At 42.4% G+C, this 21,338-nt stretch overlaps 1 protein-coding gene and 1 non-coding gene across 2 annotated transcripts; one reads left to right on the forward strand and one right to left on the reverse strand.

The window, feature by feature from the left end:
* Positions 1-1,225: 1,225 nt before the first annotated feature.
* LOC100762631 (60S acidic ribosomal protein P0) lies at positions 1,226-4,540 on the forward strand. Its single transcript, XM_027392994.2, has 2 exons — positions 1,226-2,079; positions 4,396-4,540. The coding sequence occupies exons 1-2, from the start codon at positions 1,241-1,243 to the stop codon at positions 4,538-4,540; spliced, it is 984 nt and encodes a 327-aa protein (XP_027248795.2). The 5' UTR covers positions 1,226-1,240.
* Positions 4,541-4,614: 74 nt separating this feature from the next.
* LOC113833136 lies at positions 4,615-4,726 on the reverse strand. Its single transcript, XR_003480690.1, has one exon. It is a non-coding gene; the product is annotated as a U6 spliceosomal RNA (small nuclear RNA).
* Positions 4,727-21,338: the final 16,612 nt, after the last annotated feature.

Here is a 21,338-nt window from a genome sequence, read left to right on the forward strand (position 1 = left end):
TTATGCCTTTGATCCCAGCACTAGGGAGGTGGAGACCCGAGTGAAATCACTGGGTGGAAAGAGGAATATAAGGTGGGAGAAGACAGGAGCTCAGAGTTTTTGCCTCTAAGGATTCATGGAGACAGGATTGCCATTTCAGCTTGGTGGAGGTAAGATCTACTGGCTTGGCTGCTTGGCTTTAGTCTTCAGCTTGAAGCTTGAACCCCAGTATAGGTCCCTCAGACTTTTATTTTTCATGTTAAAGGAATTGTGGAGAAAAGAAGCATAGGTAATATTAATTGACCACCGGGATCCTGGTGTGCTGTTTACTTGAAAACTTTAATTTTTCTTAAAAGAACAAATGTTATTTTATGTATCATAAATGCATAATCTTTATAAGAAATTCAAATAGTTGGATGGTAGTGACTCACACCTTTAATACCAGCACTCAGGAGACTGAAGCAGACTCTGAGTTCCAGGCTAGCCTTATCTACAGAGAGAGTTCCAGGACAGCCAAGGCCAGACAGAGAAATCCTGCCTCAAAAACCAACCCCCCCCTCTAAAAGTTCAAATATTCCCAAAATGCTTAACTTAGGAAATAAATGTCTAGAAAAGTCACACTGAAAAATAATATGTGAAAAGAGTATTCTTGCATAAACTTCTAAATTTCATTTATTATTATTATTATTATTATTATTATTGATGGAGTCTTACTCATTGGTCAAACTGGTCTTGAACTCAAAATCCTCTCAGTTCAGCCTCCCAAGTTTCTGGGACTTTAGGCACATGCTACCATCCTGAGCTAAGATCCTATATGCACATTTTAACCTATACATTAATTTGAATATAAGCTAAGTAATTAACAAGCACCAGCTGGGTGGTGGTGGTGCATGCCTTTAGTACCAGCACTTGGGAGGCAGAGGCAGGAGGATCTCTGTGAGCTCAAGGCCAGCCTGGTCTCCAAGAGCTAGTTCCAGGACAGGCTCCAAAGCTACACAGGGAAATCCTGCCTTGAGAAACAAAAAATAAATAATAAAAAAAGCACCTATACTACATATTCATATTATGCAAGATTACATAGATGCAAATGTTAACTTTGCAAAAATATAACTGAATATTATCCATTCAGTATCTACTATTTTCACACACACTGCCTTTATAAAAAAAAAAAAATAGAATGCGCTCTCTCGACAGGCGTCCTCATTAGAGTAACATCGTCTTTAAACCTTGCGTGGCAATCCCTGACGCACCCGCCGCCGTGATGCCCAGGGAAGACAGGGCGACCTGGAAGCCCAACTACTTCCTTAAGATCATCCAACTTTTGGATGATTACCCAAAATGCTTTATTGTGGGAGCAGACAATGCGGACTCAAAGCAGATGCAGCAGATCCGCATGTCCCTTCGAGGGAAGGCTGTGGTGCTGATGGCCAAGAACACCATGATGCGCAAGGCCATCCGGGGGCACCTGGAGAACAACCCAGCTCTGGAGAAGCTGCTGCCCCACATCCGGGAGAATGTGGACTTTGTGTTCACCAAGGAGGACCTCACTGAGATTAGGGACATGCTGCTGGCCAATAAGGTGCCAGCTGCTGCCCGTGCTGGTGCCATCGCCCCATGTGAGGTCACTGTGCCAGCCCAGAACACTGGTCTGGGGCCCGAGAAGACCTCTTTCTTCCAGGCTTTGGGCATCACCACTAAAACCTCCAGGGGCACCATTGAAATTCTAAGTGATGTGCAGCTGATAAAAACTGGAGACAAAGTAGGAGCCAGTGAAGCCACACTGCTGAACATGCTCAACATCTCCAGCTTCTCCTTTGGGCTGATCATCCAGCAGGTGTTTGACAATAGCAGCATTTACAACCCGGAAGTGCTTGACGTCACAGAGCAGACTCTGCACTCACGCTTCCTAGAGGGTGTCCGAAATGTTGTCAGTGGTTGTCTGCAGATTGGTTACCCGACTGTTGCCTCAGTGCCACACTCTATCATCAATGGGTACAAGCGGGGCCTGGCTTTGTCTGTGGAGACTGAGTACACCTTCCCACTTGCTGAAAAGGTCAAGGCCTTCTTGGCTGATCCATCTACATTTGCGGCTGCTGCCCTGTAGGAAGCCGGTTCCTGCATTATAATGTCGCCTGAAGTCTCCACTCTGGTAAAATGCATTAAAGCTTGTCTGCAGAAGGATCCGAGTGTCCTGCGTATGATTTCTTGCTGGCGAGGAATACAGAGCGGGCGCAGGACATATGGTGCCGAAACCCGGGAAGCTTAACATCTCCGGCACCGCCGAGACCCCTTGGCTACAAGGCGGATTCAGAACTGCAGGATGGTAAATTCGGAGAGGTATGATTTTTCTGGACTTTGGCTTGAGAAAGAAGTCCAAAATTACATATCAGAAACCAAATGTAATGAGAGAAATTCGGAGAGGTATGATTTTTCTGGACTTTGGCTTGGGAATGTTGCTATTGTGGGAGGTTAATATAGAGGCTTCTATGCTTTTACTAGGAGCTATTTTGACTTTTCTCACTGTTGTAGCAATCTTAAAGAAGTCCAGAATTACATATCAGAAACCGAATATGGTGAGAGATGGGGCGCGCCTAACAATAAAATATAAGAAAAAAGGACCTCCCGGGATGTCTAGTGACAAGGGAGTATGTACAGCAACAAATAAGAAAAAAGGACCTCCCGGGATGTCTAGTGACATGGGAGTGTATGTAAGAAGAGAAACTACAACATATAAGAAAAAAGGACCTCCCGGGGTGTCTAGTGACAAGGGAGTGTATACAGCAACAAATAAGAAAAAAAAGACCTCCTAGAATGTCTACTGACAAGGGAGTGAAAGGAACAGCTCAGCTGGATGAGGGAGAGACAGAGAAGGAGGGAGAGAGAATGGGGAATGGCCGGTCACACCCCGGTAAATTTAGGAGAGATGAGGACTCGGAACCTAGCCTCTGCCCTGCAACGAAACTGGAAGCCTTGGAGCTGAGCAGCTCAGACTCTGAGCTTTTAGACTCTAACAAGGAAGCAGAGCTAGAGAAAGAAGCAACACGACCAAAAATGCCAGCGGGTGTGCTTCTATCAGCACACCCACTATTTGGAACCGACTCCTTCTTACCATCAGAGGAGCGGAGAAAATTACAGATGGCTTTCCCAGTCTTTGATAGGGGAAAAGGCCATGCCTGCTATTCAACACTTCTTAAAGGCCTGGAATGCCTGGGGCTTTAAAGCCTCATTTACATTAACGCTGGGGGCCATACCGAGGCCAAGCGTCTCACCTCAAAAACTAAAAGGCCAAAAAAAAAATGGTAAAATGAAAAGATATCTTAACTGATCTTTGGAAAGGCCCGGATCCTATTCTCATAAGATCCAGGGGAGCGATATTGTGTTTTCTCACAGGATGAAGAAAATCCTCTGTGGATCCCAAAAAGACTCACCCGAAGAGTCCCTTCAGACCTTCAAAAGTCGGAACTCCACCCTTCCCCCGGGAGTTGAGAGCCGCTATTGTTATCCAGATTAACTCCTGCCCTTGGCGGAGAGATTGTCTCTGCTTAAGGGGTGGAGATGATTGTTTGATGCAGCCGTTTACAGATTGCTGTTATTTTTGGCTGGTCTGTGAGAAAAGGGGTGGGTATAATTGTTTGATGCAGCTGCTTGCGGATTGCTGTTACTTTTGACTGGCATGTAAGCTCCAGGGCTCAAACCAAGAGATCATCCAAGCGCTTATATTTTGGCTAAGCAATAGGCCGCCGGCCAGACAGCTCTTGCACACCCAGAGCCTAGGTTCATTGCACAGGGTGGAATGTCTGGTTTGTGCAGCCCCAAAGAGGGATGCTGAGCATAGGCATCGCACAGAGTTGCCTATTATACAGGCTTCTCTGGGAGGTACGTTGACCTGCATAAGGGTTACCTGCCCCGAATCTCCCTTTCCCAGAAAAACGACAGAGGACAGGTCAAGAGCGCTTCGGGTCAAGCTAACAGCCTGATGGCGACTCTCGTACACAGTCTTAATGTTTGATTTTGGGAAGGTCAACCTCTACCTCTATCCCTCAACATATGGGTGACCTATTTGCTTGTAATAATATAAAGCCTTTTCATTAATTAATAAAAAAAGGGGGATATGTAGGAAGCCGGTTCCTGCATTATAATGTTGCCTGAAGACACCAAGGTGTGAATTACTTCACAGGCGCTGGGTAATCTCCATTCCTTTGATCTCTGCCTATCCCATGGCTCATTTTTGCCTGAGGAGCTGAAGCCATTCATAGGGTAATACGTCCCAGGCGGCTGGTCAGCCTTTTATAAGGGATGGTTTTCTTAGTTTAGTGTCTCTGCTCAGTCTCCGCTCAGTCTCCACTCTGGTAAAATGCATTAAAGCTTGTCTGCAGAAGGATCCGAGTGTCCTGCGTATGATTTCTTGCTGGCAAGGAATACAGAGCAGGCGCGGGACACTGCCCCTGTGGCTGCCGCCACCACTGCTGCTCCTGCTGCCTCTGCAGCCCCAGCCAAGGCTGAAGCCAAGAAAGAGTCTGAGGAATCAGACGAGGATATGGGATTTGGTCTGTTTGACTGATCCCTCAGAGCAACCAACTCAGCCAGTTTAATTTGAGAAACATGGAAATAAAAGCTTACTTCTGTTAAAAAAAAATATATATAGAATGCTTTTTGCTTTTGCATGTCATTTTAGTGCAGGGACCATGCTAATCTTCTCTATATCGTTCCAGTTTTGGTATCTGTGCTCTCCCTGTGTATGAACCACTCCATGCATCTAGGCAAATACACTGAGTAACAACCCCAGGCCAAAAAGGACCTCTTTCTTCTAATGTGCCCATCCTTAGTGTTCGGTGAAGCTTGGAGACTTTTCAGAGACCTATTTCTACTTCTGTAATTCATCATCCATGAGATTCCTATCTATACTTACGAAGGAATTGTGAAAAATTCATAAATGACAAATTTAATAGGAACCCAAGGCTCCTGTTATCTCTCACTTTTTAAAATTTCTGTGAGACAGACACTCATACCTTCTGGACAGCAACTTCTTCTGGCTCCTTTTTCAGATATGATGGTTTTGGAGCAAATGGAAAAGAGCAGATAAAAAACAATTTCTTTTTTTTGCATTCCACCCCCAGCCAACAGCAGCAGATGAGCTATTCCTTAATTGTACCCTTCACCTCAAGGATGCTAGAGATGTCTAGAGGTAGTTATTATTTCAATGAAGAGAACAGTAAGGAAGCATGTAAGCATAAATCATGGAGAGATGTTTGAAAAAGTAGAATATGAATTCAGATATGGTTTGCCATCGCTGAGTATTGTTTTCATGGTTTTTTAAATTTTTTTTAGTCAGGGTCAGTCTCAGTATATAGTAAAGGCCAGCTTGGAACTCTCAAGCCTTCTGCCTCAGTTTCCTCAGTCCTGGGATTACCGGTGTGCATGACCACACCCAGCTATTGTTGTTGGGTTTTTTTTATACTTACCTGGATGTTTTTATTCTTACCTGGATTCTGAAGATATTTCTAGAACCAGTTTTGTACTATAATAGAATACAGTCGAAATATGATCATTGATTTCTTGTTTTAATATTAACTTTATTTGTATGTGTTTATGCTTTAGCATATATGCATTACACTTGTACAGAAACCTACAAAAGTCAGAAGAAGCCTCAGATTCCCTGGAACTGGAGCTACAGGTGGTTGTTAGCCATCCAGTATAGGTGCTGGGAACCCGGGTTGTCTGCAAAAGCAGCAAGTGCTCTTAACCTGTGAGCAATCTTCCCAGACCCTATAATTGATTTCTTAATTGAATTCTAACTATATACTATATGATTTGTCCTTATGATATACAATATACAGAATGGGGGTGTAGCTTATTGTACAGTACTTGACTGGCATATGAAAGACCATGGGTTCAGTCACTAGCACTACAAAAAAAAATTACAATGTTGACAATGCATTAGGCTTTAGTACATTCAGAAGTAACCATTTAGTCAGTTGTCCGCATCACCATTATCTAGTTCCAGGACATTGTCAATAGTCCATAAATATTATACCCACTAGGTTCATTCTTCATTCCTTACTCTCCATCATTAATATTCCTGGCTAATGCTGACAAAATTTTAAGCTCTACATGTTCGCCTATTCTGGACATTTCATAGGAGTAGAATTATATAATACATGGCCGTTTGTGTGTCTGACTTCTTTCACTTAGCACAGTGTTTTCAAGGTCTATCCATGTGTTGCTTGTATCAACACTTCATTCCTTCTTTAGGGCATAATTATATTCCACTGAGTGTAAACAACAGATTTTATTTGTCAATTTACCATTTTATTAGCATTTAGACAAATTTTTTGTTCCAGTAATGCTGCTCTGCACATTTGTGTGCATATCTGTGTGTTGGCTCTGTTTTCAATTCCGTGGGGTATATATGCCTAGGAGTGGGATTTTTAGGTTATGTGAGAGCTCTTTATTAAACCCCTTAGGAAGTGACTTAAGTGATTCCCAATCTGATCCCCCCAGTGACTATCATTTTACAGTCCCACTAGCCATACATTAGGGTTCCAATTTCTCTGAATCTCCAAGGGTTCTAATGTCTATCAATTTTAATTATAACCATTCATCTTTGAACATATAGTGTTTTGGCTTCTACTAATTAATACTTCTGAGTATCTTTTATGTGCTTAGTGGACACATGCATCTCTTGGGAAGGGTCTGAATCCTTTGTTCATATTAATTCATTTCTGTTTTGGTTTGGTTTTTTGAGATAGGATCTTACTACATAACTCTGGCTGGCCTGGAACTTACTCTGTAGACCAGGCTGGCCTTAAACTCACAGAGATCTGCCTGCCTCTGTCCTCCAAGTCCTAGGATTAAAGGTGTGTGCCATCACCTCCTGGCTGTATGTAACTTTATAGATCAGCCTTGAATTTCTTCCTTTCTGTAGGTCTGTTTTTTCCCCGAGACAAGGGCTCATGTATCCCAGGCTGACCTCAAACTTGTTATGTAGTCAAGAATGAATGACTTCCTGTCTCCACCACTCATAGCTTTAGGTGTGCACCATTATGTCCTGTCTGTTCCTCTGCCCATTATTATTGTAAATTATAGTATAACCATTTGACATGTATTTGAGTATAAGTAAGTTACGTATGGTTTATAAATATTCTCTTCTATTCTTCAGGTTGCCTTTTCACTTTTTTGGTATCCTTTCAAGCACCAAATGTTTGTTGGGGGAGGAGGGGAGTTTCTTATTCTCTTTCACAAAAAAAAAGATTTAAAAACTTTTAATAATACTTTTAATAATAAACCAGTTTCTTAAAGGCCCTGGGAAATCCTGTAATGGTGACTCATGCCTATTATCCCTGTATTTTAGAAGCCGAAGCAGAAGTATTGCCATGAATTTGAGACATCCAGGGCTACATAATGAGCTCTAGGTCATCCTCTAGGCTGCAGACTGAGACCCTGAGGACTGAGACCTTGTTTCAGAACAAAATTATTAGTGACTGGAGAGATGGCTCAGTGGTTAAGAGCGCTGGCTGCTCTTCCAGAGGGTTGGATTCCCAGTAGTTCACACTTTGTAACTCTGGGTCTAGGGGATTAAAAGTGTCCTCTTTTACCCTCTACAGGCACTGCAGGCATGTGGTATACAAACATTCAGGAAGGTAAAACACCTATACATAGAAAATAAAAAGTAAAGATAGAAGCCAGGCAGCGGTGGCACATGCCTTTAATCCCAGCACTTGGGAGGCAGAGGCAGGTGGATCTCTGTGAGTTTGAGGCCAGCCTGGTCTACAAAGCTACACAGACAAATCCTGTCTCAAAAAAAAAAAAGTAAAGGAAGAACAAATTAATTAAATAAATGAAAAAAATTAAAATCATTGGAGAGCTGAAAACAGAGTAATGTTTTCTAACTCACACTAAACAGTTTCGTAGAATTCTATAGTAAATAGGCAAGTAATTCAGGACTACAGTCCAAAAAAAAAAAAAAGAAAAAAATGGTAAGTAATTAAAAGTCCAGGTATTTAATGGGTAGAAAATTAAATTCCATATAGTTGCTATGTAAGAGTAAAGAACTTGTAATATATTTTGACTTCTACTCATACCTGTAAGTGCATTTAAAGCAGATAGTTAGAGGCTATTACATGAAACACAGCTGAAAAAAAAAAAAAAAAAAAAAAAAAAAAAAAAAAAAAAAAAAAAAAAAAAAACCCTGCCCCACTGAGCTGAGAGGGCCTAAAAGGAAACCGGGGTTGATTGCTCGAGGTTAATGGGCTGGCATCCAGAAATGACAAATGGCTACATTAAAGAAGTTATTACCTTTATATGTTGAATGATTGCCAGTGATGCTTTAAAAAATAAGTGTGACTCTTGAAATAAAGCTTTCTGATTAATTCCACATCCCTCTTTGAAATCTTTGGTAGTTAAAACCAACTTCAATATAACTCTGGAATGTTTAAAGACGTTCATGGGAGTGCACAGAGTTAACAGTTTATAAATTTTCTTCATTTCACAGAGGAAAACAGGCACAGGAACTGGGTACCTCTTTGTGGTCATCCTGATGAAAATCTGCTGGGTTCTTTGGGCTATTCATTTCCTCCTTGTAAATACACCCTGCCACACTTACAGGAACTCGGAGATACTTAAAGAAGAAATGGTTCCTGGTGGACAGGGAAGGCTGAAATTTGAGACCACTGGAAGGGAAGTTTGGGTCAGTAGGACAAACAAGAAGAAGAGAAATATGGGGTCAGAAATCTACTCAAGCAGTCTTCTTAAAAGAATTCAGAACTTAAGCAGAGTTAAATAGTCTATTTAAGCCTGAGGACCTCACACATGCTAAGCCAGCTCCATCAATCAGCTGCACCCTCTGCCCACCTGGGAATTTTTATGTGCTTAGGGAAAGAATTACATTCTCAAACCTCGCCTGGGTCTGCAATGGAGGAAATGAAGGGATGGCGACAAGAGCTTTTGACATAAACCGACCCTAACAAGATGCTGGGGGCTGGATACCTTGTAGAGTGCTTGTAAATTTGGGGCTATATGTATTCTTCAGAGAGTCCTCTAACTGTACTAAATGAGCTGAAGAAAATATTTTAGCAGCATCTAGGAAAACCAGTGTGTTGGACACTTTCCATCTTTGTGACAGAATCCCTGAGCAAACAGTATAAGAGAAAGACATGTTTATGTTGGCTCACAGGCTCAGATGTCTCAGTCTGTAACCAGCTGGTTCAACTGCTTGTAAGCTTGTAGCAAGGCAAAATGTCAAGTTGGAGTCATGTTGGGAGAAGAATGGTGGACAGCTCATGATGGACAGGACATGTAACCCCCACTACCTGCCTCTACTTCCACTAAATAGGTGCTACTTCCTAGCTTCCTCCAACTCATTAGCCCCTTTATGATCTGCAACCTCTTACCAGCACCACCAGCTGGGGACCAAGGTTTCAAGAGTCTTGGGTGAGGGTCGTTTCAGACTCAAGCCATAGCAACTAATTACCAGTGGCACTAGCATGCAATGGATCAGTGAGAGTACTTCATTTGTAAACACTTAATAAAACCCATCCCCATGAATCATATTCACAGACAATAAGGACATTTACTATGTTATAAGACAAAGAAGTTCAAGGCTAGGGCAGGGTTGACTGATGTCATTGATTAACAACTATACAAAAACTAAAGGATTCTTGGGTCCCTTCAGGTGTATCACACCAGGTCACCTGCTGCCCTTAGACAGTGGGGACGTAACTGCAGTAATTCTTAACATAATAACCCAGTCGTGCTAACATCCAGAGAAAGAAGATTCATTTGTAGGAATGAGGAAGTCTTTTTAAGAACCCTACAAAATTGGTCCCATGCTTATTTGGAAAGCAATTACTGGTCCCAGGACGGAATGCCCTGGATTGATTGTGCTAGTCATATTGTTATAGTAAGGAATGGAATTTGCCTGTAGGTAGAGACATGCCATTGTCTCCTTCCTTAAGAGTTAATCCAGTTGGGCAGGTCCTTGACCTGGTGAATTGACCACCCCTAGGATGCCAGGCTGACTGTAAGCTATATCAAAGCCCAAGGGGGAATAATTACTCTCTTAAAGGAACAGTGTACTTTTCCTTCCCAGAGTTCCCTCCCACAGCATGCTCTCTTACAGGGCCACAGACATACTTTTCCTTTTCTTCTATCTCTGCTTTAAGCATGTTTTCCCTAAAACTCTGAATTTCCTTACCCTGCCATGTGACTGCCTGCCCCATGTAGCTGTTGTCCACACTAGCTTAACTCAGTTGGCTTTTTTTTCTCTCTCTCTCTCTTCTCCATTTTCCCGCTCTGGGCAGTTTGCAAGCCTGGGGATTTTTTCTTTTAAACTCAAACGAAATTGACCTCAACCTTTTGTTTGAGTACATTCTTAAATTATTTTATTAACTAGAGTAAGAGGGGATCCTGATTTCCTGCTATCATCTGCTGGCCATATAGGGACACCACAAAACTTTACGTGTGAGATAAATAGTAGAGAGTCAACTATATTTAGTAAGGTCTGTAACAGAACAAGACAATGTAGACATTCCTCCGTCTTGTATTCTTGATGAGGTCATTTTAGTTTTAACTAGAACTTGACCTCCTTGATGGAGAATCCCATGGAAAATTACCCAACTCTTTCCTATGCTGTGGAATATTCCTTTACACTGTATAAATATATGTTGCTGTGATTGTTTTAATAAATAGGCTGACTGGCCAGTAGCTGAACAGGATAAAGTTAGTCAGGAAAGCCAAACTGAGAATGATGGGATGAGGAAGGGTGGAGAGAGGAATTGCCAGTCAGACATAGAGAGAGCAGGAGATGAATTCACACCATGCTAATAAATGTATTGCCACATGGCAAATTGTAAATAAGGAATATGGGTTAACTTAAAATGTAAGCGCTTCTTAGTAATAAGCCTGAGCTATAGGCCAACCATTTACAATTATTATGAGCCTCTGTGTGGTAATTTGGAAGCAGTTCCTAGGACAGGGAATCTCTGCCTACACTTCTGGGAACCGAAAGTCAAGATGCCCCAGCTAACTTGTCTTAGTTTCTGTTAAACCATCTGTGTGTACAGAGCCCCCTCTAGCTAATAGCTTATTTTAGCACGGAACTTCCCTTCCAGCTAACCACTGATCTTAGCTTTTGTCAAATCGCTTGCTTACATGAAACCAGTCATCCCCCCAACAACAACAACAACAACAACAACAACAACAACAACAACAACAACAACAACACACACACACACACACACACACACACACACACACACACCCTGAAGCTTTCAAGCAAGATGCCAGGACATGATTTTTGCCTTTGAAACCCCATGCTCTGGACACCCAAAGCCACACCTGGGTCCCCAAATACCTAAGTGTAGTCCCAACCAGCTGGAATAAGGACTTTCAGTTGACTAGAAACTGTTTCTGGTGGGCTCCCACTACAGTCCTACTTTTACTTTTGTTGGGGTGTCCTTAGTTTTCTCTTATCTGGAACTTGTTACTGGTTGATAACACTGATAAGATCTCAGTATTTTGTGTTCATGTTTTGATGAAAAATGGTCCTTTTTTTCCGAAAACCTGGAACCAGCACTGAGGTACTACTGTTCTTGTGTAATCAACAAAAAGGACATAGGTATCTGAGTACTTGGCTTGAAAAAAAGTATAGGCTTATGAAAAATGTCTGGGTATAAATGAATTAACATCAACTATGGCATATATGTGAGATGATTTAGTCACATGTAATTCATTGTAATTAAAGATTCAAAATTAATGATCAAAGTACTTATTAACAGTGAATGCAAAGGAGCAGTGTAGGTGAGAGGGTATATTGTTTTATGAATTCCATAAAGTCAGACTGCAGAAAAATGCCTAAACCCTTCTAAGAAGTAAAGGGCGTAAGGGGTAGGGATTTAGCTCAGTTGGTAGAATATTTGTATGCTCTGGGTTTGATCACCAGTACCAAATACACTGGTCATGGAGGTACATGCCTATATTCTTAGCCCTTGGGAGGTAGAGATAACAGGGTCAGAAGTTTCAACATCCTTCTCAGGAAATAGCAAATTCAAAGCCATCATGAGCTACATGAGACCACATCCCAAAAACAAACAAACAAAAAGTAACTGGGTGAACTGGAGAGACAGATCAGGGTAGAATGCTTACTGAATGCTTACTGCTTTTGCAGAAGACCAGAGTTCAGTTGCCAGCACCCACACTGGGTGACCCATAACTGCCTGTGACTCCAGCTCCAAGGCTGCCCTTGGAAACCAGAGGCACCTGAACTCATGTGCACATACCCACGTGCAGCACGTGCACAATACATATTATTTAAATTTATCATGTATACAGTGCATGCCAAAAGAGGGCACCAGATCCCATTACAGATGGTTGTGAGCCACCATGTGATTGCTGGGAATTGAACTTAGGACCTCTGGAAGAACAGTCTGTGCTCTTAACCACTGAGCTATGTCTCCAGCCCCCAGAACAAATCTTAAATAAAAAAAAAAAAAAAAAAAAGGACCAGCAAGATGGCTCAGTGGATAAAAGCACTTGCAACCAAGAATTTCAGAACAAGCCAATAGGAAGCAGAGTTGGACTCTGACTCTCTCTCTCTGCATACAATTGAGGCATATGATCCATGGAGGCCAGAGGTTGGCATTGCATGTTTTTCTTTATTGACTTCCATCTTTTTGTTTTTTAAAGACAGGATATTTTTCCTGACCTGCAGAGTGACAATTCAGCTAAGCTGGCAGATGAGTAGGCTCTGTGGATCCACCCGTCTGACTCCCTAGAGTTATAACACATATGGGGTTACAGGTATGTGTCACCATGCCAGGCTTGTAAGTGGGCACTGGGGATCCAAACTCAGGTTTTAATGTCTGCACAGAAAATACCTTACCCACAGAAACACCTTTCCAGCCCCAAGTTGGAGTTTATTAATTTTTTTAAGATTTAGTGTGTGTTGGTATGTGCACATAAGTTCAGGTGCTCAAGATGGCCAGAGGCATTGGATCCCCTGGAGCTGGAGTTATAGACAATATGACCGATGCTTGATGTGGGTTCTAGGAACTGAACTTGGGTCTGGGTCCTCTGCAAGAACAGTTAGCACTCTTAACCTCTGAGCTCACTCTCTCTGAGACAGGGGCTTGCTATGTAGGTCAGGCTGGCCTTGAGTTTACAAATACCCACCTGCCTCTGCCTCCTGAGTACTGAGGCTAAAGTTACTAGTATCATGCCTGACCTTGTTTTTAGTTTTTTGTTTTTTTGTTTTTGTTTTTTTTTTTTTTTTTTCAAGATAGGGTTTCTCTGTGCAGCTTTGTAGACCAGGCAGGCCTTGAACTCACAGAGATCCAATGTCTCTGCCTCCTGAGTGCTGGGACTAAAGTCATACACCATCACTGCCTGGCACCTGCCTGACTTAAGAGAAATTTTAAAAGAGAGATTTAAAGGCTGGAGAGATGGTTCGGAGGTTAAGGCTGCTCTTCCAGAGGTCTGGAGTTCAATTCCTAGCATCCATATGGTGGCTCCCAACTACCTATAATGAGATCAGTTGCCCTCTTCTGGTGTGCAGACATACATCAGGCAGAACACTGTGTATATAATAAATTCATTAATTTTTTAAAAACAGAGATTTAAGTGTAGGAGTTAATACAGAAGTGCTCCAGGAACAGGATAGGAAACACCAAGAGCACAGGTGTGGTCAAAAAGAATTACCCTTACAGCATGTGGTGGTAGTTTATGCCTTTAATCCCAGCATACAGGAGGCAGAGGCAGGTGGATCTCTGAATTTGAGGCCAGTCTGTTTGGTAGAGTAAGTTCCAGGACAGCCAGGGCTACACAGAGACAGAGAAACTCTGTCTCAAAAAACCAAAGCAACTAACCAAACAAACAAACAAAAAGAATCACACTTACTGTGATAGCCATACACACACTTTTGTGAGTTCAAGTATTATCTTCAAGGTGTGGCTAAGGAATGTCATCGAGATCACAGGGTTTTTCCTGAGGTGCACCAGACAGGGTTAACAGCTAGCAAAACCAAATCCTGGGTCAAAGGAAAGTAAGCTTATGTTTGCAAACAGAGTCCTCTTATGAGACTCCCAGAAAATATCCAGAAGAGGAATCAGGCCATACTCAAGGTCATATATGCTCAGACCTGAAGCATGGTTCATTACTATTTTGACATTTTGTTTGTTTTCAAAACAGGGTTTCTCTGTAGCTTTGGAGCCTGTCCCGGAACTCACTCTATAGACCAGGCTATTTTGACATTCTTATTTGAAAATCTATAGCAGTAGTTCTCAATCTGTGGGTGGAAACTCCTTTGGGGGGTGGAACAACACTTTCACAAGGGTCACCTAAGACCATTAGAAAACACAAATATTTACATTACGATCCATAACAGTAGCAAAATCCCAACTATGAAGTAGAAAAGAAAATAATTTTATGGCTGGGGTCACCACAACATGAGGAGCTGTATTAAAGGGTCGCAGCATTGAGAACTACTGCTCTATAGGAATATGGCTCAGTTGGTAGAATGCTTGCCTAGCATGCACAAAGCTCTGAGTTGAGCCACCCGTGTCAAAGCTGTGGATGGCAGCACATGACTGTAATCCCAGCACTCTAGGTGGGGGCCGGAGGATTAGAAATTTAAGTTTATCCTCTACTACAAAGGGAGTTCAAAGCCAGTTTAGGATTAAGGACTGTCTCAACATGGGAAAAGTAAGTGTGTGTGTGTGTGTGTGTGTGTGTGTGTGTGTGTGTGTGTGTAAGTGTACTCTGGGGTGGCAGCCTTCACAGCAATATGTTCATTGTGCTGTGATTTTCAGTTGATGACAGACTTCAGTCAAACTCCAGAGTGAGAATCTCCTTTTCTCTGCCATGTCCTGGTAATTTTTCTCTATACTGCCTCACTTTGACACCCATTAACTTGATATTATGACTCATTAATGTATCTGACTTTCAGTTTATAGAGCACAACGCCATTCTAAGGCAAAAGATAAGGAGCACCTGGCTCCCTCAATACCAATTGTAGCAGGAAGTGGAGGGAAAACTACTGTCATACACAATGGTGACAAGTACAGTGATTGCTCAACCCCCAGCTTCGATGTCCTGAATTTTACCTTCCCAGTGGGAGTTGCAGTCAATGCTGTCACCCACAGGCTGGCCTCAAGGGGACCTACTCCCTCCTAGTAACCTTTGGTTCAAGATGGAGAGATCGCTTACCTTCACTCCCTGTGGCATAGTTAAAGTCAGCCCGAAACATTTAAATAGACTTTCCCCAAAGGCTCAGTGGTAACAGCAAAGGGAGCAGAAAGAAACCTGAGCCAGCTGATCCTTTGTGAAGACAAATCTCATTCATCCTGAGCTGGTGCCTGGGACTGTCTGCCTCTGAGCTGCAAAGGTCACCTTTTGTTTTCCTTCCAGGAATGAAATGAATTCTTGCATAAGAGTAGAGTGACTCCCAGTCTGGCACCTTCAGCTCCCAGTCTGATATTCTGGTTAAGTCCCTTCTTTTCTCTGATACTCAATCACTTTCATTGCTCCAATCTTTGGTAGAGGCTGTCACATTCCATCTCAGAAGTGTGACCTTGCTCTTTGGTTTTATAGGATTTTTGATGCCACAAACTTAGCATTCTTTCCTTTTCTTTCTCCCCCAGACTGGGTTTCTCTGTGTAGTCCTGGCTGGCCTTGAACTCACTCTATAGACCAGGCTGTCCTCAAATTTAGAGATCTGCCTGCCTCTATCTCCTGAGGACTAAAGGAATGTACCACCACTGCCCAGCACAAGCTTAACATTCTTCAAAGGATATATATATTTTTTTTTTTTAAGTTTTTTTGTGACTCTCCACCAAACTAATTAAAATGTTTATGTTTAAACTTCTAGAAAGTTAATAGTCTGGACTGGCCATTCTGTGTGAAGACTAGGCTTAAATGCAGCAGAGACATGATCAGGACAGCAAAACACTGTGTCTTAGTTACGGGTTCTATTGCTGCAATAGAACCATGATCAAAAGCAAGTTGGGGAGGAAAGGGAGGCTTACACTTCAGCACTGCTGTTCATCACTGAACAAAGTCATGACAGGAGCCGGGCGTTGGTGGTGCACGCCTTTAATCCCAGCACTCGGGAGGCAGAAGCAGGCAGATCTATGTGAGTTCGAGACCAGCCCTGGTCTACAAGAACTAGTTCCAGGACAGCCTCCAAAGCCACAGATCAGAAACCCTGTCTCGAAACACCCCCCCCCGAAAAAAAAAAAAAAAAGTCATGACAGGAACTCAAACAGGGCAGGATCCCAGGGGAAGGAGCTGATGCAGAGGCCATGGAGGGGAGCTGCTCACTGCCTTGCTTCCCATGGCTTGCTCAAACCATCTTCTTATAGAACTTCATACCAGCAGCCCAGGGATGGCACCACCCACCATGGGCTGGGCCCTCCCACATTGATCACTAAATGAGAAAATGCCTTACAGCTGGATCTCAAGGAGGCATTTTCTCAATTGAGGCTCCTTCCTCTGATGACTCTAGCTTGTGTCAATTTGACACACAAAACCAGCCAGTATACACTGGTTTCCTAATTTTAATTTTGTTTTTATGTTTTAAAAAAGCATACAGACTTTGAGGGCTAGAGAAACAACTCAGGGGTTAAGAACACTGAATGGTTTAGTTCCCAGGTCCCATAGGGCAGCTGAAAGCAGTATGTAACTCTAGAGGATCCAACACCCTCTTCTCTGAGGGCATTGCGAACATGTGGTGCATAGGTATAACACGAAGACAAAACACATAACATATAAAAGAAAAATAAATCTTTAAAAAAAAAAGTACTCAGGCTTGGAATCAAGTGCCTTTACCTTTAATCTTAATATTTTTGAACCTCAATCTACCCATTCATAAAATAATTTTCCCCAGGGTTGTAAAATGACAGAGAGTTGATCAGAAAGTTCCCTACAATTTACTTAGGAAATGGTCGATAAAGCACAAATACTTCTTTTCTTGGGCCAAAATAAGAAAGCAAATATTGTGAAAGTCTTGTTTAACAACAGCAGCAATAGCAAAGGCTACCTGCTATCTCCTGTTCTGCTCTCCTTGGGTCCCTTTCCTGGAGACTCTAGATGTGCTCTGTATCTTCTTGTTCAGAGACTCTGGCTGCCCAGGAATTAGAATTGTGAGGGCTTTGGGTGTAATGAATACCACGGGCCAAACCATCAGATCGGCTTCCACCATTCCTGCCTCCACCACTTTAATACAGGCCTTGATGGAGATTTCAGTCCCATGCACTGCAAATATTATCAACAAAAACTCAACCCAATGGGTGTGGGTGTGAAGGCCTTTAACCCCGGTACTCAAGAGTCAGAGATGGGAGGACTGTAGTGACTTTGAAGCCAGATGGAGCTACAGAGTGAATTCAAAATCAGTGCGTGTTAGAGTGAGCCCTTCCTCAAGCCAAAACCAAAACCAAACCAAAACACACAGAACAAAACCAGAGGACCTGGGAGATGGCTCCGTAGGCAAAAGTGCATGTTCTTATTAGCCAAGCCTGACTACCTGAGCTGGATCCACAAAACCCACATAAAAACTGGATGCAGAGGCGTGAATCTGCAATCCCAGCTCACTGCACATATGGTGAGATGGGAGGCAGAGAGAGACCAGAGAATCCATCAGAAGCTCACAGGCCAGCTAGCCTGGAGCTGCTGTCTAAAGACAGAAACAAGAGAGACCCTGCCTTAATAAAGGCAAGAACCAACTCTCCAAAAGTTGCTCTCTGACCTCCACACATGCCATGGTGTGTGTGTGTACACACTCAACACACACACACACACTATACATACTAAATTAATTCATTAATTTTAAAAACAAAACAAAGAACAACTAATAACACAACTAAACCAAACAAACAAACAATGAATCCAGGCCAATCAGAGTTTTAATTTGATGGTTTTGCTAGAGTCAGAGGCAGTATACCTGAGGCCCAACACCACCACAGGAAGCTGAGGCAGGAGAATCACTTGAGCTAAGTAGTTTCAACAACCTACCTAGCCTCCAGAAAACAAAACAAAACCAGGCAGTTTTCCTACAGTGGAGTTCTCATCATATCACTTTGCTGATCATTAAATCATGCGGCACTCCACAGCCTTCCAAAAAACTCTTAACTGTATATTTTGGCATGTGGTATACCATGAAATAAAATGCTCTAAGTTGCTTTTGTGGGGGAAAAATTAAGGATGAGGGTCTAGCTCAGTGATGGAGAGCTTATCTTGCGTATACAAGGCCATGAGGTTCATTTCTAGCACCTCAAAAATGTATGATAACAGTAAATTCATGTTCATTGTCACAGCTGGCATACCATTCTTTGTACTTTTTTTGTTTTGTTCTGTTTTGTTTTGTTTTTCGAGACAGGGTTTCTCTATGGCTTTGGAGGATGTCCTGGAACTAGCTCTTGTAGACCAGGCTGGTCTCGAACTCACAGAGATCCACCTGCCTCTGCCTCCTAAGTGCTGGGATTAAAGGCATTTGCCACCACCACCACCTGGCTAATCTTTTTTGTACTTAAATGCTTTATTTTTTAAATTGTTTTTTAGATTTATTTATTTTATGCATATGATTGTTTTGCCTACATATATGTATGTGCACCATGTGTGTGTGCCTGGTGCTCAAGAAGGTAGAGGAGGGTTGTAGGATCTCATAGAGCTGGAGTTAAAGATAGTTGTGAGCCACAATATGGGTGCTAGGAATCCAACCCATGTCCTCTGGAAGAGCAGTCAGTGCTCTTCAGCTCCTTGAATGGTTCATTTCTTAGGCTGAATAACGGATACATGTTTGGTTTGTCTAATATGTAAAATATAAAAATGACCACTATTGGGCTGGAGAGATGGCTCAGAGGTTAAGAGCACTGACTGCTCTTCCAGAGGTCCTGAGTTCAATTCCACGTAACCACATGGTGGCTCACAACCATCCATTATGAGATCTGGTGCCCTCTTCTTGTATGCAGATATACATGGAAGCAGAATGTTGTATACGTAATAAATAAATAAAATCTTTTTTTAAAAAATGACCACTATTGATATTTAGTGTCTTTACCACTCTTGGGATGGAGATGTAGCTCGGGAGTAGAGTATACATTGAACATGCATGAAGCCCTCAGGTACAAGAGCTAGCACCACAACAAACAAGCAAACACAGTCTATGGTCTTTGCCTGTTAGTTCTTTCTCTTATGTAAGTGTTTCTAAGCTTCATCTGTAGTATGTATTAGTGACATTCTTTTTTATAGCTGAATGACTCTCCACTATGTGAATATATTACATTGCTTATTCATCCTCTCCTTGGCGAACATTTTAGGTTAGCTCTTTTGTCTGTTTCAAAATTGTGCTGCAGTGAATATCTGTGAACAAATCAGTGTTTGAATATTCCCACTTTCCTTCTTTCACCTGCAGGTGAAGCACAAAGTGTTAAGGGAAGGATGCTTTTAAAGGGGATAGAAATGGCCATGAATTTGAGTTTTTTATATAATTTTAATTTTTATTGAGAATAAATATTCTGGTCACAGTTCCCCTCCCCCAGTTCCTCCCAACTCTCCCTACCTCTTCACCCACCCAAATCTCCTCCCTTTCCCTCTCCCTCTCCTTCTCCCTCTCCCTCTCCCTCTCTCCCCCAGGCAGCAGGCCACGGTGGTGCATACCTTTAATCACAGCACTCTTAACTCACAGATTACAACTTAACAAGATAGTGAAAAGTTATGCTTTTCTCAGCAGTTCAGGAAATCAGCAGAGGCTCTATAAGTGGCTACACAGAGAGCAGGGATTTGGAAAGGAAAGTACAAAGTTTCACTAAGGGATAATCACTCTTTCTATCTCTTTAGTGTGGTTTAGGGTGGATCCTCCTTCCTGAGGGGTGGACCCTTAGCCAAGTGGCTGACCTGCCAAGCTGGAATATTAGGTCTCCACCCAGGCTAGAGATTGCATTCTCTTGACCAAGAGAGAAAAGTTTTCCCTTAGTGAGCCTCTGCTGCTGCTGTATCAGCCCCTCCTCACTTAGGAGATGGGCTGGAATTGGGGAATGAAAATAACTTATTTCTACCATGAACATCTGGAGCTCTAGACACTTGGCTTGAAGGGGTTGATGTCTAGACTGGAGTTTCAGTCCCTCCCTCACACAGAGCCTCCAGGCATGGTGCTCATTTAGGCCTAGATAAAAAACCAGAGCTCCCTTCTAGCCAGAGAAGCAAGACATTTTGGAACTTTTGCTTTCTAAGTGGGTTCCATCCCTGAGCTGGCCTATCCAATTTCTATCCCCTGTTCTCATTATCTCAATATCATTTTTGATTGGTATTGCTAACATATAGAAAATGTTTTGAGAATTGTTCTTGTGTCCTGCTAGCTGGCTGTATTATATTTGTTTCTTTGTTGTCGATGTTTTAATAGGTGTCTTGCCTGCATGTATGTCTGTGTACCACATGTGTGCCTCATGCCCAGAGAGGTCAGAAGAAGGCGCCGGATCTCTGGGACTAAAATGAAAGATAGCTGTGAGCTGCTATGTGTGTGCTGAAAATTGAACCCTGATCCTCTGAAAGAACAGCTGGTGCTCTTAATCCCACCCTTTTAAATGAATAAGTTTCTTTCTAGTATTGGCTTTTCTTAGAGAATACACTTTGTATTATTTCTTTAAAAACTTTTAAATTAAGCTGAGTGGTGGTGCACACCTTTAATCCCAGCACTAGTGAGGTGGAGGTAGTAGATCTCTGTGAGTTCGAGGCCAGCCTGGTCTACAGGTCAAGTTCTAGGACAGCCAAGGCTACACGGAGAAACTCTGTCTCAAAAAAATATATATATATATTTTATGTGTGTGGTGTTTTACGTGTGCCTGGAACCCACAGGGCTTTTGAACCCCTAGTACTGGAGTTACAGATGGTTGTGAGCCACCATGTGGATGCTGCAAATGGAATTCTTTTGAGTCCAATGCTCTTAACCTCCAGCCCCTCTTCCTTTATTTCTGCTGGCTTTTGATTGGTGTATTTACTCTTTTGTCACTGTGTTACCTGTAGTAACGTTTTCTGTTATCCTCACATCTGTTCTATTTCATCTGATAATAGTAGAGTTACTCCACAGTGTTTGGTGTTTGTTGGGTTTTCCTAGTTTTTGTGATAGGTCATAGTTCTAGAGCAGGTTGGTCTCCAAGTGGTGATCTTCCAAAATCTCCCAGATTGCTGAGATCACGTGTGTGTAGCCATGCCCAGAACTCCCACTTCTTTCCTCATTTTAATGATAGCTCCCCCTCCTCCCTTTTGTGACTGTATCTCCCTGCCTAGCCTGGAATTCACTATGTACAGCAGGCTGGCCTCAAATTCACAGATATCCCCCCTGTTTCTTGAGATTAAAGTCATGAGCCACCATGCCT

This window comes from Cricetulus griseus, assembly GCF_003668045.3.
Source record: "Cricetulus griseus strain 17A/GY chromosome 1 unlocalized genomic scaffold, alternate assembly CriGri-PICRH-1.0 chr1_0, whole genome shotgun sequence".
Taxonomy (NCBI): domain Eukaryota; kingdom Metazoa; phylum Chordata; class Mammalia; order Rodentia; family Cricetidae; genus Cricetulus; species Cricetulus griseus.

Coding starts and splice junctions, on each gene's coding strand:
- LOC100762631 (XM_027392994.2), top strand. CDS start 1,241: ATGCCCAGGGAAGACAGGGCGACCTGGAAGCCCAACTACTTCCTTAAG. Junction 2,080..4,395: donor ACATTTGCGGCTGCTGCCCT/GTAGGAAGCCGG, acceptor CTTGCTGGCAAG/GAATACAGAGCAGGCGCGGG.